The sequence below is a fragment of the Zootoca vivipara genome, chromosome Z1, assembly GCF_965207765.1.
Source record: "Zootoca vivipara chromosome Z1, rZooViv2.hap1.1, whole genome shotgun sequence".
In the NCBI taxonomy this organism is placed as follows: domain Eukaryota; kingdom Metazoa; phylum Chordata; class Lepidosauria; order Squamata; family Lacertidae; genus Zootoca; species Zootoca vivipara.
This window is the reverse complement of record NC_142583.1, coordinates 63,134,640-63,149,360: the sequence shown is the minus strand read 5'-3', so window position 1 is coordinate 63,149,360 and position 14,721 is coordinate 63,134,640. Positions and strand designations below refer to the sequence as shown.

The 14,721-nt window shown below is 43.4% G+C and overlaps 1 protein-coding gene across 1 annotated transcript in view; it reads right to left on the bottom strand.

Moving 5' to 3' along the window:
- PRKG2 (protein kinase cGMP-dependent 2) overlaps positions 1–14,721 on the bottom strand; it is a 71,767-nt gene that overhangs the window by 49,563 nt on the left and 7,483 nt on the right. Inside the window, exon 3 of the mRNA XM_035112345.3 lies at positions 513–679. Within this exon, the coding sequence (XP_034968236.3) occupies positions 513–679 (167 nt within the window). The remainder of the gene's footprint in view (positions 1–512; positions 680–14,721) is intronic.

Below are 14,721 nucleotides of genomic sequence, written 5' to 3'. Positions count from 1 at the left end.
TAGGAAGGCACTTAAAGCACAACACACATTATTACAATGCTCCTCTTGCGGTCATAAATAATAGTTGATTTGCCTAGAAACATTGCTGGCCACAGTAGCTAATGGAACTTCTGGGTTCAGACACAGTGTGCAGTTTACAGAGACAAAAGGATTGCCCTGCTTGTAAACTATCAAGGAGATGGATGCTGGATGAGATGAAGCAAAGCCCTATCTTCCATTTGGGCTGCAATATTAGAGTCATAGAATTGTAGAGTTGGAGGGGGGCCACAAGGATCATCTAGTCCAACCCCCTGCAATGCAGGAATCTTCTGCCCAGCATGGGGCTCGGACCCACAACCCTGAGTTTAAGAGTTTAACCATATCTACTCAGAAGCAAGTCCTACTTAATTCAACAGGATTCACTCCCAGGTAAGTGGGGCTAAGATTGCAGCATAGCACATTCATACCAAGTCTAAGTAGCAAAACTCCCAGTGCTAGCCATTTAAATGTACAACTTAATGTGGTTTACTAACCTGCCAGTACAAATATATGGTTGCCCGGCTCTCCTTGTTTGATTATGTAGCTCCCTTGCTGGTACGTTCTCCCATACATACATTCCACCATATCTCTGATCTGCTGCGGGTCCAGCCTCTTCAGAAATTGGTTTCTACTCAGGGCATCTGTGATGAGCTTTTTCTCACTTATATTCAGTAAACCAGAGAGAGGAGGAAAGAAAGAAAGAAAGAAAGAAAGAAAGAAAGAAAGAAAGAAAGAAAGAAAGAAAGAAAGAAAGAAAGAAAGAAAGAAAGAAAGGCAAAAGTCATGTTCATTTGCAGCATATAAATGGATTGCATTATGCACAACTTCTGGTATTCACAGTCCAGTGCCCAGGAAGGTAGTTTACATTTTTCTCTGCAACCTAAAACATCCATCACATAGGAAGTTGTTGCTTTAACTACTTGTCCATCTAGCCTAGCACTGCCTGAACTAGGGATGGAAGGATCTGTAGATTTCGATTCTCTTAAGTTTCTCAATTTCCCCATTTTAAATTCAGTCCTCCACATTTCTGCAGCGGTTTTGCAGGGTGCTGTTGTTGTTATTAAATCCTCAGGAAGATTCTTCAGTATTTTAGTGTGATTTTCTCCTGCTAAACACAATTCTGCCCACAGTTTTGACTAGTGTGCATGTTTTTCGCAAGCAGCTTCTCCTAATATAATGCATTTTTTGTTTGTTGTTTCACAAACGTGCATTTTTATGCACACCTTCCCCTAACATATGCATTTTTGTAAACACCAATCGGCTGGAGATCAGCATCGCAGGATTTGGAAAAGTGTGAGTTTTGAAGGGTGGCTGTCTTTCAGTTCTCATACTGTGCAGCTCTGATACATTCTTGCTTAACTGCGACCTGAATTGAATTCTGCCCCCCTGCCCCTTGCCCTGCATCTCTACTGGCAACAGCTCTCTAAGGTCTCAGGCTGAAGCCTGTCACATCACTTGCTGCCTGATCCTTCAAACAGGGTATGCCAGGGACTCAGCTTGGCGATGTGGGCCCGGAAAATTTGTTGTACCATTTGTTGCAACTGAATCCTTCCCCAAAATACTTACAGCATGGAAGCATACACTCACAAACAAACAAACAAACAAACAAACAAACAAACACAGGCAGAGATTACATTTTTGTTGGCTCCATGATGAGATTCAGAAGATTGAACCATATGATTAATAAGTAGGAACAGGGCTGTGGTTGTAATTTATCAAATGTGAAATCTAGCTGAAGTTGCATGCAATGGAACTCAATGGAACGCTAAGAAGATTGTTCCATCAGTGCTGTTGGTGTAACATGAACAATGGGTTGAACAACACAGTGCTTGGTCTCATGTCTTGAGGAGCACATCCCCCCATGCTTGGATGTTCTGCGATAAGGGTGCCAGGTGCATTGGGTTACCTTAGCACAGGCACCCCCAAACTTCGGCCCTCCAGATGTTTTGGACTACAATTCCCATCTTCCCCGACCACCGGTCCTGTTAGCTAGGGATCATGGGAGTTGTAGGCCAAAAGATCTGGAGGGCCGCAGTTTGGGGATGCCTGCCTTAGCAACACCAGCGAGGTCAAGCAAACTTTCACAAGTCTCCAAGAAGTGCAAGCATTTCTGCCTGCAAGATGGAATGATCTTTGCTCCAATTGCCCTGTGCTCTGGGAGTACTCTGGGTGTTGTCCTGAACCTCCCAAGCACATTTGGGGAAGGTGTGGGAAGAGTAGAAGGTGGGGAAGTCCCATTGCGCTAGCAGGACTTGTGGATTTGAATCCAGCCCATGGTTCTACCAGAATGATACTCTGTTCTGTAACTGCAAACTGACTGACAGACATCAGCAATGCTTCCATCAAATTACCTGTGCATTGCTCTTGGCGATTTTTAGAATTTGCAATGCCAAAGCAACGTCTCTTCACCCTCTCCTGTGCTCTCCTGTTTTGCCTCTGAGAAACTTGAAAGCAACTCATGAAGGCAACAACCCTCTCTTGTTGTTTTCCCCAGCAGCTGGTGCTCACTGGCCTTTTAACACAGAGGTTGCACACAGTCATAATATGACAAGCAGCCATTGATGGATCTATCCTCCATGCCTCTCTATGGGGGCTTCAAGGCTGTTGCTGTTTAGGGGTGGAATTCAAACACATACTGGGAAATTCAAGTTTGTGCCATTTAAGCTGATCTGGAGCATTTTTGGAGCAAATCCATTTCACTGCCCCCCTTTTTCAAAAGGGAAAAGGAGGGGATATGAAAATGCACTGGGAAGTGTAGGACTTCCTTGACACAACGTCAACAACCCCCTATGCAAACAAACCAGAATGAATAATGAAAAATACAAAGGCAATGTCAAGTCTCGCCACAACCTTTTGCTAACTAGTCAGGATAAACGCTCAATACAGTAATCAGGTCGTCTGGAAGTGACCCCTAGTGCCTTTTTCAAGTACAGTGGTACCTCGGTTTACGAACTTAATCCGTTTTGGAAGTCCGTTCTTAAACCGAAACCATTCTTAAACCGAGGCGTGCTTTCCCTAATGAGGCCTCCTGCCGCTGGTGCCCTTCCACCATTTGGATTCCGTTCATAGCTGCCAAGTCTCCCGTATTTCCCGGGAAATCCCTGTTTTTTCAGCTGTTCCTAGCTGAAAAAAACGAATTTTTTTTTGTTTTTCCCCGGTTTATTCTGGCGCGGTGACCATTTTGGAACTGGGCAAAGCAGCATCAAAAGTCACTTCTGAGCATGCTCCGCCCAGTTCCAAAGTGGCGGCAGCACTACTTCCGGTCTGCTACTTCCGGCCCGGTCCCTTATTTCTCCGACAGCAACTTGGCAGGTATGATTCCGTTCTTAGACTGAGGAAAAGTTCGCAAACCGGGGCACTACTTCCGGTTTTGCAGAGTTCGTAAACTGAATCGTCCATAAACAGGGCTGTTCTTAAACCGAGGTACTACTGTAATCAAAACTGGTGGTCATCACTAAATCCTGGGTCAGCAAGTTCTATCACACCCATAGCTAGGAGAATAAGCATTTCCTCTAGTCTCCTACTGAATCTCCAGTCAGAAGCAATGGCTGAATATTCTGGTATTATGGGAACGGTAGAAAAACTTCTCTGTTTTCCCCCACACCACACACCATTTAATTTACCTTTACCACATCCCTCTTCAGTCCTATTCCCTCCACTAAACTAAGATGACTCAAGCTATGTAGACTTCTTGCAAAAGCCAGGAAGGGGGAAAGCTGTGACCCTCCAGATGTTGCGGACTTGAAATCCCATCAGCCCCAGCCAGCATGGTCAATTTTATACATTTATCATTTCATAAAATTTATATACAGCTTGTTTGTAAGGAATGTGGAGAGCTGGAGTCCAATGAAACCCAGAGAGCTGAAGGTTAGTCACTCCATCTTACCCTATTCTTGGCATCCATCTGTCTCGAGAGACAATAGATGTCAAACCACTGCATTAGCAGCACCCAAGTGCCCTCCCCGGGGTGCAAGCCTGTCTGTGGAGGTCCTGGGCTGCCCAGATGACAATACCCCCCCCCCTCGTGGCCTTGCTGATGTAGTCCAAAGGAAAGCAGAGCAATATGTTTGGCACCAGCTTGGCTGCAGGAGTTGCTGGAAGGAGGCCCACAAAATGCCATCCAACCATCTTAGGGACTCCACTCTGGATTTAGGTAGGATTTGCTCTTTAGCATTTCTTTTCCTGAAGATGTCTCGCAAGGCAGCAGAAGCTTAGGATCAGAGTTTTCCTTCTCCTACATGGGCTACCTTCCCAGGTTGATGAGCCCCACCTGCCATAGCTGCCCAGTCTCCCGTATTCCCTGGGAAATCCCCGTTTTTCCAGCTGTTCCTAGCTGAAAAAAACGGATTTTTTTCATTTTCCCCCGGTTTATTCTGGCGTGGCGGCCATTTTGGAACTGGGCGGAGCAAGCTCAGAAGCGACTTTTGATGCTGTTCTGCCCAGTTCCAAAGTGACTGCAGTGCGACTTCTGGCGCGACGGCCATTTTGGAACTGGGCAAAGCAGCATCAAAAGTCACTTCTGAGCATGCTCCGCCCAGTTCCAAAATGGCGGCAGCGCTACTTCCGGTCTGCTACTTCCGCCAGGTCCCTTATTTCTCCGACAGCAACTTGGCAGGTATGCCACCTGCCCCTCTTCCCTCTACAGCATGTACAGAAACTGCCTTCTTGACCATTGGACCCACCATTGGTCTTGGCCACAAAATCTGCCTGAAATATATTCGGAGTCGAGAGTGAATTTCATGCTCTTTATTCGGCTTGTAGTAGCAACAGAAGAAGAGGATTCAGCTTCTAGGATTCAGCTCAGTACATAGCACTGCCAGAGCCTGTCTTTACACACAGGGGAAGTCCCTAACTCACCGGGGGTTTGAGACCCATCGGCTACCTTACAGTAATTGTGTGAAACACTATTTAAGGTGAAGAGGGGGAACCTCCAGCTCTCCAATTGCTATTGGAACAACAACATCAAAGGGGTCACAGGTTCTTCATAGCAACACTCCATGAAACACGCACTGTATGAGCCCAAGAAACTGAGAAATTGAAATATATTTATTCATTTGAAAACGAATGGATCTGAATCCACAACTTGAAGGGCAACCTTTGCCCCGGAACGCCGTGCTTTCATTATTGCCCGTGTGAGGCTCATCCATCTAAGGAAGCAAATCTCAACACAGTACTTTGGAAACCCTCCAGGGTCTCTTCCGACTTGCATTCATAAAACAAAGTAAAACTGTCCCAGGCAACGAGGCTTTGCTGCAAAATCTCCAGAGGGCACCTTAAGAGTGAATGATCACTTCCCGTTTTGCAGCTTGATTCATTTTCTTTATTACCTGTGCAGCAAGCTTGAAAACGAAGAACGGCAATGATAAAAGCCTAGAAAAATAAAACCAGAGGCACAGAAGTCATGGCGTTTCCTGGCCGAAATGGAAACTTTCGGCATTTAGGAAACTTTAGGCCTAGCAAATTGCATTGTATATAGGTCACAATGTTCAGTTGAAAACAAATTTTCTAAGTATAGGCTAACCCCCACTGCCATCTTGCATAAGTGGGTTTTTTTCTTCTTCTTTACATCAGGAATTCCTAATTAGACCCAAATATTAAACATTTCCACAGAGTTGGCCAATGTATTAGATACGGTCCCTAAGGGACCAATTCAGGCTACCTTGATATTTCACTCTCGTGACGATGGTCCCTCATGAAAGCTGAATTTTGGTTTTCCCCATAGCTTAATTGTCTTGGTTTTCCATCTTTACTTCCCCCACCCCATCTGATCCTATTATATCTTAAAAGCACTGTAGGAAAAAAAGCAAAATACGAGAGAGAGAGAGAGAGAGAGAGAGAGAGAGAGAGAGAATGAGAGTGCAGTAGTTCACAGAACTTGCCGTTTCCAAGAGTTTCTGAACAGTACAGTGAGTTCTCAATGATGGTTGCATGGCTAGCTTCAGGAAATAGCCTCCTCAAATGAAACGGTGATATGCTGCAATGTGTCTCCTCCCTAGGCACCAAAGGAGTGGCAAACCAGCATTGGCCCAGTTTCTATGAGGGATGCTGCTGCCAAGGGGAAGAGAGGTCAAGAATTGGGCACCTCCATCTGGTCCTGGTCATTTGATGTTACCACTAGGGCAGACATGGCCAAACTTGACTCTCCAGCTTTTTTGGGACTACAATTCCCATCATCCCTTACCACTGGTCCTGTTAGCTAGGGATGATGGGAGTTGTAGACCCAAAACAGCTGGAGGGCCAAGTCTGGCCATGCCTGCACTAGGGGGAGCCACACTGCAGCTGCTCTCACATGGCAGAAGGTCCTGGCAGAAGGGCCTGGGAGGATCCATACAGAATCACTCTTTGTTCCAACCCACTGTTACACACAGCCTATAAACCAGGCATCCCCAAACTTCAGCCCTCCAGATGTTTTGGACTACAATTCCCATCTTCCCCAGCCACTGGTCCTGTTAGCTAGGGATCATGGGAGTTGTAGGCCAAAACACATGGAGGGCCACAGTTTGGGGATGCCTGCTATAAACTAATGAACCAAATGTACAGCCTATTCTTTTTCTAATTATTACTTTCCTATCAACTTACTCTCCACTCCCATTGCCAACCATTCAATTTGTAATTTTTATTTGCACGGGTGTGCTTATTTATCACCGGGAACATAAAGAAACATTAACTCCATTAAAGGCCCGCCTGGCGCAGTTACATTCTCCCTATAAACGTTGATTGATGAAACAAAAATTACAAACTTCACCCTGCTTCCCCATTAAATTTTCTCAGGGTAGTAATTAGTGGGTGCATAATCGTACACAATCACCTGCATTATATGATATTGAAGTGGGGCGGAAACACAAATTACGAGGTTCAAACATCAAGAGCTGAAGGGAAAATGGAAAACAAAATTGCAAGGAGGAATAAAGAGAAACCAAAGCAAAAATTAGAGGAATTAAAGGGACAATCCACTGGGAATCTCTCCTGCATAATCCCATAGACATTAACGGGAGCTGAGTTGTGCAATGGCATTATACTGCTCTTACACAACTCCCATTCACTTCAATGGGGTGCATGTAGAATCTTGCAGCAGGCCACACTCACAGGATCCAAGCAGCGGTGGTTGATATAATAATAATAATAATAATAATAATAATTTATACCCCGCCACTCTGGGCGGCTCCCAACAGAATATTTAAAACATGATAAAACATCTAACATTAAAAACTTCCCTAAACAGGGCTGCCTTCAGATGTCTTCTAAAAGTCAGATAGTTGTTTATTTCCTTGAGGGCATTCCACAGGGCGGGCGCCACTACTGAGAAGTCCCTCTGCCTGGTTGAGTGGCAGGAGAGACAACCTGCTTCCATTTGATTTAGCCTCACACTTCCTAAGGCAGCTTCCCCAACCTGGCGTCCTCCAGATGTCCTGGACTACAAAAAGCAGGTGTTGTGAGAACTTATTATTGCTTAGACACTTAAACTTCAAGCTTGGAAGTGTAAACATCCAGTGTCTATTTTGCAATGATCTGACGACCTCACAGCCCTTGATACATTTGAACATGTTTCTTCTAAATGCCAATCATGTGGGTCCCTATCTGGACATTTGGGTGGCTTGTATCAACTTATACGTTTAAATTAAGATGGATGCACAGGTTTCTTCCTTCCCCCTCTTTCACTCCCCCCTTTTCTCCGTGTTTTATTTTTTCTGTTTTCTCCTTTGTTGAATTGGTTATTAAAAACACACACACTTATATCAAAATGTCCTTTTTCTGATGCCAACTGAAAATATTCCTAGGCCAACTACGCTATGCAAATTAGATGCAATGGGAACATTTTCTCAGTTAAAAATCCTATGCACAATATAGACTAATTTGCATGGGATCCCCCCCCCCCACCAAATAAAATTTTCCAGTTCATTTTTTCCCAGGAAACCCATATCACTGGTCCTATGGGACTGATATTCACGACATACAAGTCGTGTGCTGCCATGCATAGACTGGAAGACAGTATAATACAGGGGTCAGCAAACTTTTTCAGCAGGGGGCCGGTCCACTGTCCCCCAGACCTTGTGGGGGGGCGGACTATTTTTTTGGGGGGGTGAATGAATTCCTATGCCCCACATGCATTTTAAATAAAAGGACACATTCTACTCATGTAAAAACACGCTGATTCCTGGACTGTCCTCGGGCCGGATTTAGAAGACAATTGGGCTAGATCCGGACCCCGGGCCTTAGTTTGCCTACCCATGGTATAATACTTTGCCAGGCATTTCCTTACAATTTTTTCTAGGAAACCTTGGCTTCCTTTCCTCATATGGATGCTAACAATAGGCATGCAACCACAACACAGTGAAAAATGTGGGGTGAGGGGAGAGAATAGAGCAGGCATCCCCAAACTTCGGCCCTCCAGATGTTTTGGACAACAATTCCCATCTTCCCCGACCACTGGTCCTGTTAGCTAGGGATCATGGGAGTTGTAGGCCAAAACATCTGGAGGGCCGCAGTTTGGGGATGCCTGGAATAGAGCAACCCTTCCTTTATTTGTTCCCTCCCTAATTTTTATTGTAATTATTATCATGTTCTCTGGCACTTTGGCTAGCCTTCTTTGGCAATCTACGAGTGGAGAAATATCCCCATTCATACACTGGACGAGATACCGTTCGTGACAGCTATGTATAGTTTGAGAATCAAACGGGGCTGCTGCACACTGTACATTTCATTTATTAGTACTTCTCTTTCGTAAGCTATGTTTCCAAACACACCAGGAATGCGCTTCAAAAGCCAGATCTGTTTTACGACGGGATGGGTTGCTCTGGCACTCATCTTAGTGATAATGACATGTTTTGGAAGGGGATCTGTTGGTTGGAAAACATTTCGAGCTCAGTCTCTGTTGCTTGGGGAGTTGGGTGGGGGGAGCTGCTAAATCCAACCTAATAACTGTAACTTGAGATAAAAAACCAACTTCATTTCCCCCCCCCCATAACATATCTTGGCTTTTCCCTTGCTGTCCTACAGGCACTCTTCCTTGGGTTGCAAAATAGATTCTTATCATTTAGATTTCTTACTTGCCCTTCCCCACAAGTACGAAAATCAGAATTTAGCACTTGTCCTGCCAGGAGACAACCTGCTGATTGGATTTTGTGTTTTGCTGCTGTGTTGACTGTACTAATAAATTGCCTTTATCCAGGGGGAGGAAGATGCAGAGAAAAATGGGGCTGTTGGGCCATTGCTCTACCTACGTAGTTCAAGATCCTCCTGCTCTGGCCAGCAAGGTTTCTGGGATTTCCTGGTGCTAATATCCAAGTTCCTTTGTGACTGGAGATGCCGGGGGTTGCCTGTGGTCTTGCGCATAAAGGGCAGTATTTTTTTAAAAAAAAATACCTATAATAGCTACATTTGAAAGATGGGCTAAGCAAACACCCAACGACAACAGGTAGATTGAAAAAGCGAAACGGATCCCTTTGAATCATGTACCTTTTGGGGGATCTTTTCACAAGAGTGAACTGTGAAGGGAGCTTATTATGCAAGACTAAACTGGACTGTGTGGAGGAGGATGCGAGTGAGCATCTCGGAGAGGTCGCAGCTTGCTGTGCTTTCAGGTCAATCAATACCAAAGCGAGTGGAAAAAGTCGGAATTGCCTGGGGAATTTTGCATGCTTGTAGCGATGGCTGAAAGATCATCTGACTAGATTGCATGCCTATACTGTACATCCACCCTTCGTATTTACAAGGAAGGAAATGGGCAGGCTACATAGGAAGCTGCCTTATACAAATTGAGGATATCGGTCCCTCCAACCCAGTGTTTTCTAAACTGGTTGGCAATAGCTCTCCAGAGTTTCAGACTGGGGGTATTTTCAGCCAACACGGGATTGAACTTGTGCCTATCTGCATGCAACGGCACTTCCAGCTTTAAACTGAACTGATTGCCACATGAATCTATTGGCATTTCTGTCACTATAAGCCATGTCCCATAGAGATGAAGGGCCAGAATGACCTTTTTTTATTGGCATCTATCAGAGCAAAACACCAAGTGATGAACCAGATTCCTGTTGGCTCTAATGACTAGTCTGGCAAACTTGACATTCTGGCTTCTTTTTTAAAAATAGTCTCCAGCTCAACACTGGCAAGTCCACAAGCCAATGCGCAGAGCAATAGGTCTGCTGCACCTTGTCGTCTGACCAAGCATTTGCAGGAAGTATTCTGAATGTTGTCTCTCGACCAACCTCCATATTTTCTCCATGCAAATGTTAGCCATTTTGACAGGAAGAATGCAGCTGGCCACCTCAGGAGCATAATATCACTCACACCTTATTAACTATCCTGTCCCTTGCAGTCTTGCATGCTATTGACTGAATTGCACCCCCCAGTTTGGTGTGTTGCCTTTTGTCCAGACGGTAATAAATGGTAGGTCTCTAATGTCAGAGGGACTGAGATGTTCTGAGCTTTCTTCTTAGGGTGAAGTAAACATACCCTTCCTGCTTGTCTGCTGTCTGAAATAGGAGTGTTCGAGTCTCAAGGAAGTTGCTTACCTCCCTTTTGTCTCAGAATCTGGCTTTGGGAAATGGACCCAGAACTCTTAGAATTAAGAGCTGTTCAACCATCATGTCCTGAAATCCAGGGCAAAGAAACTTGTTTTCTTTTATATTTTGGGTTCCAAATAAAAGTACAAGAGCCTAATAATCCATCTAATTAATAGAATCAATAGAATTGTAGAGTTGGAAGGGACCACGAGGATCATCTTCTAGTCCAACCCCCTGCAATGCAGGAATCTTTTGCCCAACATGGGGCTCAAACACATTACCCTGAGTCTTATGCTCTATTGACTGAGTTATCCCCAACTTAAGCATATCTATTTTATTTTATTTTTACTCAAATACATTCCCACCCAATTGTGGGCAATTGTGCCCTTTCCTCTCTCGCATCTCTGGTTAAATAAAAAAGTTAAACCTTTTTATTTTTACTCAGTATTTCTTCAAGCCTGCTTGGGAAGTATTTCAAATCCCTCTGTGCCGATTTCCACTTAGTTTCTGGAAAAATCAAGATTAGTTTTCTTTTTTGACTCCAGCTCTATAATTATTATTTACCACATTAACAGCCCTATCGCTTAGGCTTTTGTTATACATTTAGCCCATGCATTTAAACTCTCTGACTTGGCTGCACACACTAGAGCTGTACAACTGTTTTGGTTTGATATGAGTAGCAAGATTTCTGAAATGTTTGAAAGCTGAAATCTATAATTCCCCTTTTAATCTTAATTCAAAGGAAACGCCAGAGGGTGCAAAGGCTAGGAAACTGGAAAAAATACCTGCTTGGCTCAGGCTCTCTCATGTGGCCAGTGGCAATTTAATGCTGTTAACTTCAGGTGGTGAGCAGCTATCCACCTTATTGCTGTATCTGCAGCTCCCGGGGGAAGGCCGCAAAGGGGAAAACAAAAACCAGCTGCTAGTGTAGAATCTTCCTTGCTTTACCATGCAGATTTGAGTTTCTTTCCAGTGGAATCCAAACTGCAGCAGAATTTCATTATGTAGTCTCCAGAGCTAATTGCACTGCAAATTCAGTTATAACCCACAGGAGCCATAGCCTCTTTCCATAACAAGTGGACATAGGATCTGTTTGGGACCCAGAAGACCAGAGGTGCTCCAGTTTCCCTACAATGGTGCTGAATACTTGTGGCCAAAGAACTGGGACTGAGTCTCTTAAAATCCCAATGCCCAACAGCCTAAATGGAGGCAATGGTTGAGAACTAAAAATTCAATTGTTAGTTCCTAGTTCCTAATTCTTGTAGTGCATAGCCTGTTTTAAGCGGAAACTGCTTTTGTCTTACCAAAAAGATATATCTAACAAGTGTGCCACCAGGTTCCCTCTTCAAAAAAGTGATTATTATTATTATTATTATTTAGTCACTGAGTACAATGAACCAACCAATAAAAACCCAAAAACCCCACATCCGTACAAATAAATGGCAGGGCTTACAAAACCTACCCCACTAAAAAGAGGTGACAGGTACTGTACTCAAAACTGCTCAAATTAAATGTGAAAAGCCCAGTTAAAAAGGAAAACAATTTTCTTGTTCCTAAAAATAGATAAAGATGGTCCCATGTGAGTCTTCCTGGGGAAAGCATTGCACAACCAGGGAGCCACCACCGAAAAGGCCCGTTCTCAAATTATCACAGAGTCAATGCTCTGTTTAAAATAGGCTCTTAAAATGCAGTCACAATTCTGTTTAGAGTCAACATACAGTGGTACCTCGGTTTATGAACACAATTGGTTCCGGAAGTCTGTTCATAAACTGAAGCGTTCATAAACTGAAGCGAACTTTCCCATTGAAAGTAATGGAAAGTGGATTAATCCGTTCCAGACGGGTCCGCGGAGTACTCAACCGGAAGCGTACTTAACCCGAAGCATGGGTGTAATTGGTTCCGGAAGTCTGTTCATAAACTGAAGCGTTCATAAACTGAAGCGAACTTTCCCATTGAAACTAATGGAAAGTGAATTAATCCGTTCCAGATGGGTCCACGGCATTCGTAAACCGAAAATTCGTAAACTGAGGTGTTCATAAACCGAGGTTCCACTGTATAGGGAAGAAGTTCTGGACGCTGCCTTATTTGGCTGAGACATAGTCTCACAAAGTCTGTTAGTGCTGTCATTATGCTGAGACCTACCCTGTTTCTCCGAAAATAAGATGTAGCCATAAAATAAGCCATAGCAGGATTTCTAAGCATTCAAGGAATATAAGCCATACCCCCCAAAAAATAAGCCATAGTGATAGGCAGTTTAACCATGTAGGTTAAACTGTATCATACTTAATAAAAAAATAAGACATCCCCTGAAAATAAGCCATAGTGGGTTGGGGTTTTTTTTTGGAAAAATAAATATAAGACGGTGTCTTATCTTTGGAGAAACACGGTAGGAACTGCTTCTGGAGTGAATGAGGCAGCCTTAAAGAACAGTTCCAGAAGAGCATAGTGAGTGGGAAAGAAGACAAAGAAGAAAATGAACACCTTAACTGATAGTATGGTCTGGAACAGAATGATAAAACATCAAAAGTTTTTAGTGCATATGAATTCTTACTAGCCTATCTGCTCAAATAGACCTCTGCCAACCATCTGTGGTGTACTGAGGACTTGAGAAGAAAAGAATAAGCTCTCCCAGTTTACAAAAGCTTCTCTGCTTCAGTGTCTGAAAGCAATTCTTACAAGGGCAAGAGATGAATGGGTATTTGAAAGACTGGGTTAATATTTCGTGTGTTTTTTCCTGTGCAGTAACAGGCACGATCCAGAAAAACCTGTCTATTGTGCACAGCCATAAATTTATTCCAGAAATAAATTGGATGGGCAATAAACAAACACACAGTTTAAGACACACACATTTAAACGGAATCCACCACCCCCATTTGCAAACGCCAAATGGACCTTATTAGGGGAGGGGGAGCACCAACCACCACCTCCCCATTTTGGACTCCTGTTTATGAGTGCTGAAGTCTACTTTTAAGGTATGGTGTAATCTCACATGCACTGGCTCACAAGCCTTGCACACAAGCTCTTTCTCACCCCACCCCAGCCTTTTCCTCTTGTCCAACTAGAGGCAAGTTCCTCAGAAACAGACGCTCCTTTTCGCTCGGCATCTGTGCTCCGAAGAATGATAGCTTTGCTGTGGCAGCATGAACAAAAAAGGCATTCTCTTACGCTCAAGGTATACCTCTTAACTAAACAACAGAGTACAGTGAGGCAGTGTGATCCCAAGGCCGCTATGAAAGCCCATGCCAGCTATGAAAGTCCAGGGCACATTGTGGTGCAATCTCTTCCTGTCCCAGATGTGTTGCTCTTCTTGCAGCAAATGTTCTTAGAGAGGAGGAGGAGGCAGCTGCAAAGGCATTGCTCTGCACAACCTCAGAGCCTTTGCCCCGTTCAGCTGCTCAATGGCAGACAGGGAGGGGAATCAGAGGACAAGGGCATATCTGGCTGTAAGAGGCATTCAACTCCCCCCCCCCTTGTGGTAGTCCACCGGCTCCTTGCCCAAATTATATAAACAACCACAAGCGTGCATCTATAGACGCAGCATTACAGCTGTCCCACACACTTACAGCTATCACGGCAGCAGACAACTATCCTTTTTATTTTTTATTTAAAAAAAAATAAAAAACAGATTTTTTATTATTTAAATAGGATTTTTTTGATTTAAATCAGATTTTTTAGAATTTAAACCAGATTTTTAAAATAAAATGCTTATGGAGGAAAAATCTTTCCAAAGATAGTTTTCTATTTAAGTTACATTATAGGAAATAAGGATTTAAGCTTTTCATGTGTGCTAAAACTCAGTCTAAGGTGTTTTTTAAAATAATAATAATAATAATTGTTTAACCACATCAGTTAACAAACATAACATATAACATATGCTATATAACATATAACATATGCTATAATGTTATTGTTTTAGTTAAATAAATTGTTTAAATTGTTATTAAGGAAATGATTGTTTTACTCCTTCCAACAAAGTACAGCAGAAAAGTTGTCCAAATAGAAACAGTTAACTTATTAAACCTCACAATAATTCCATAAATATCTGTCAATGTATTTCTAATAGTACATATAACCAAATCAGTAATTTTTGATATAACTGTAAAAACTACAGTGGTACCTCTACTTACGAGTAACTCTACTTACGAATGTTTCTACTTACGAATGGAGCTCCGTCCGCTATCTTGGATGCGGTTCAGATAGG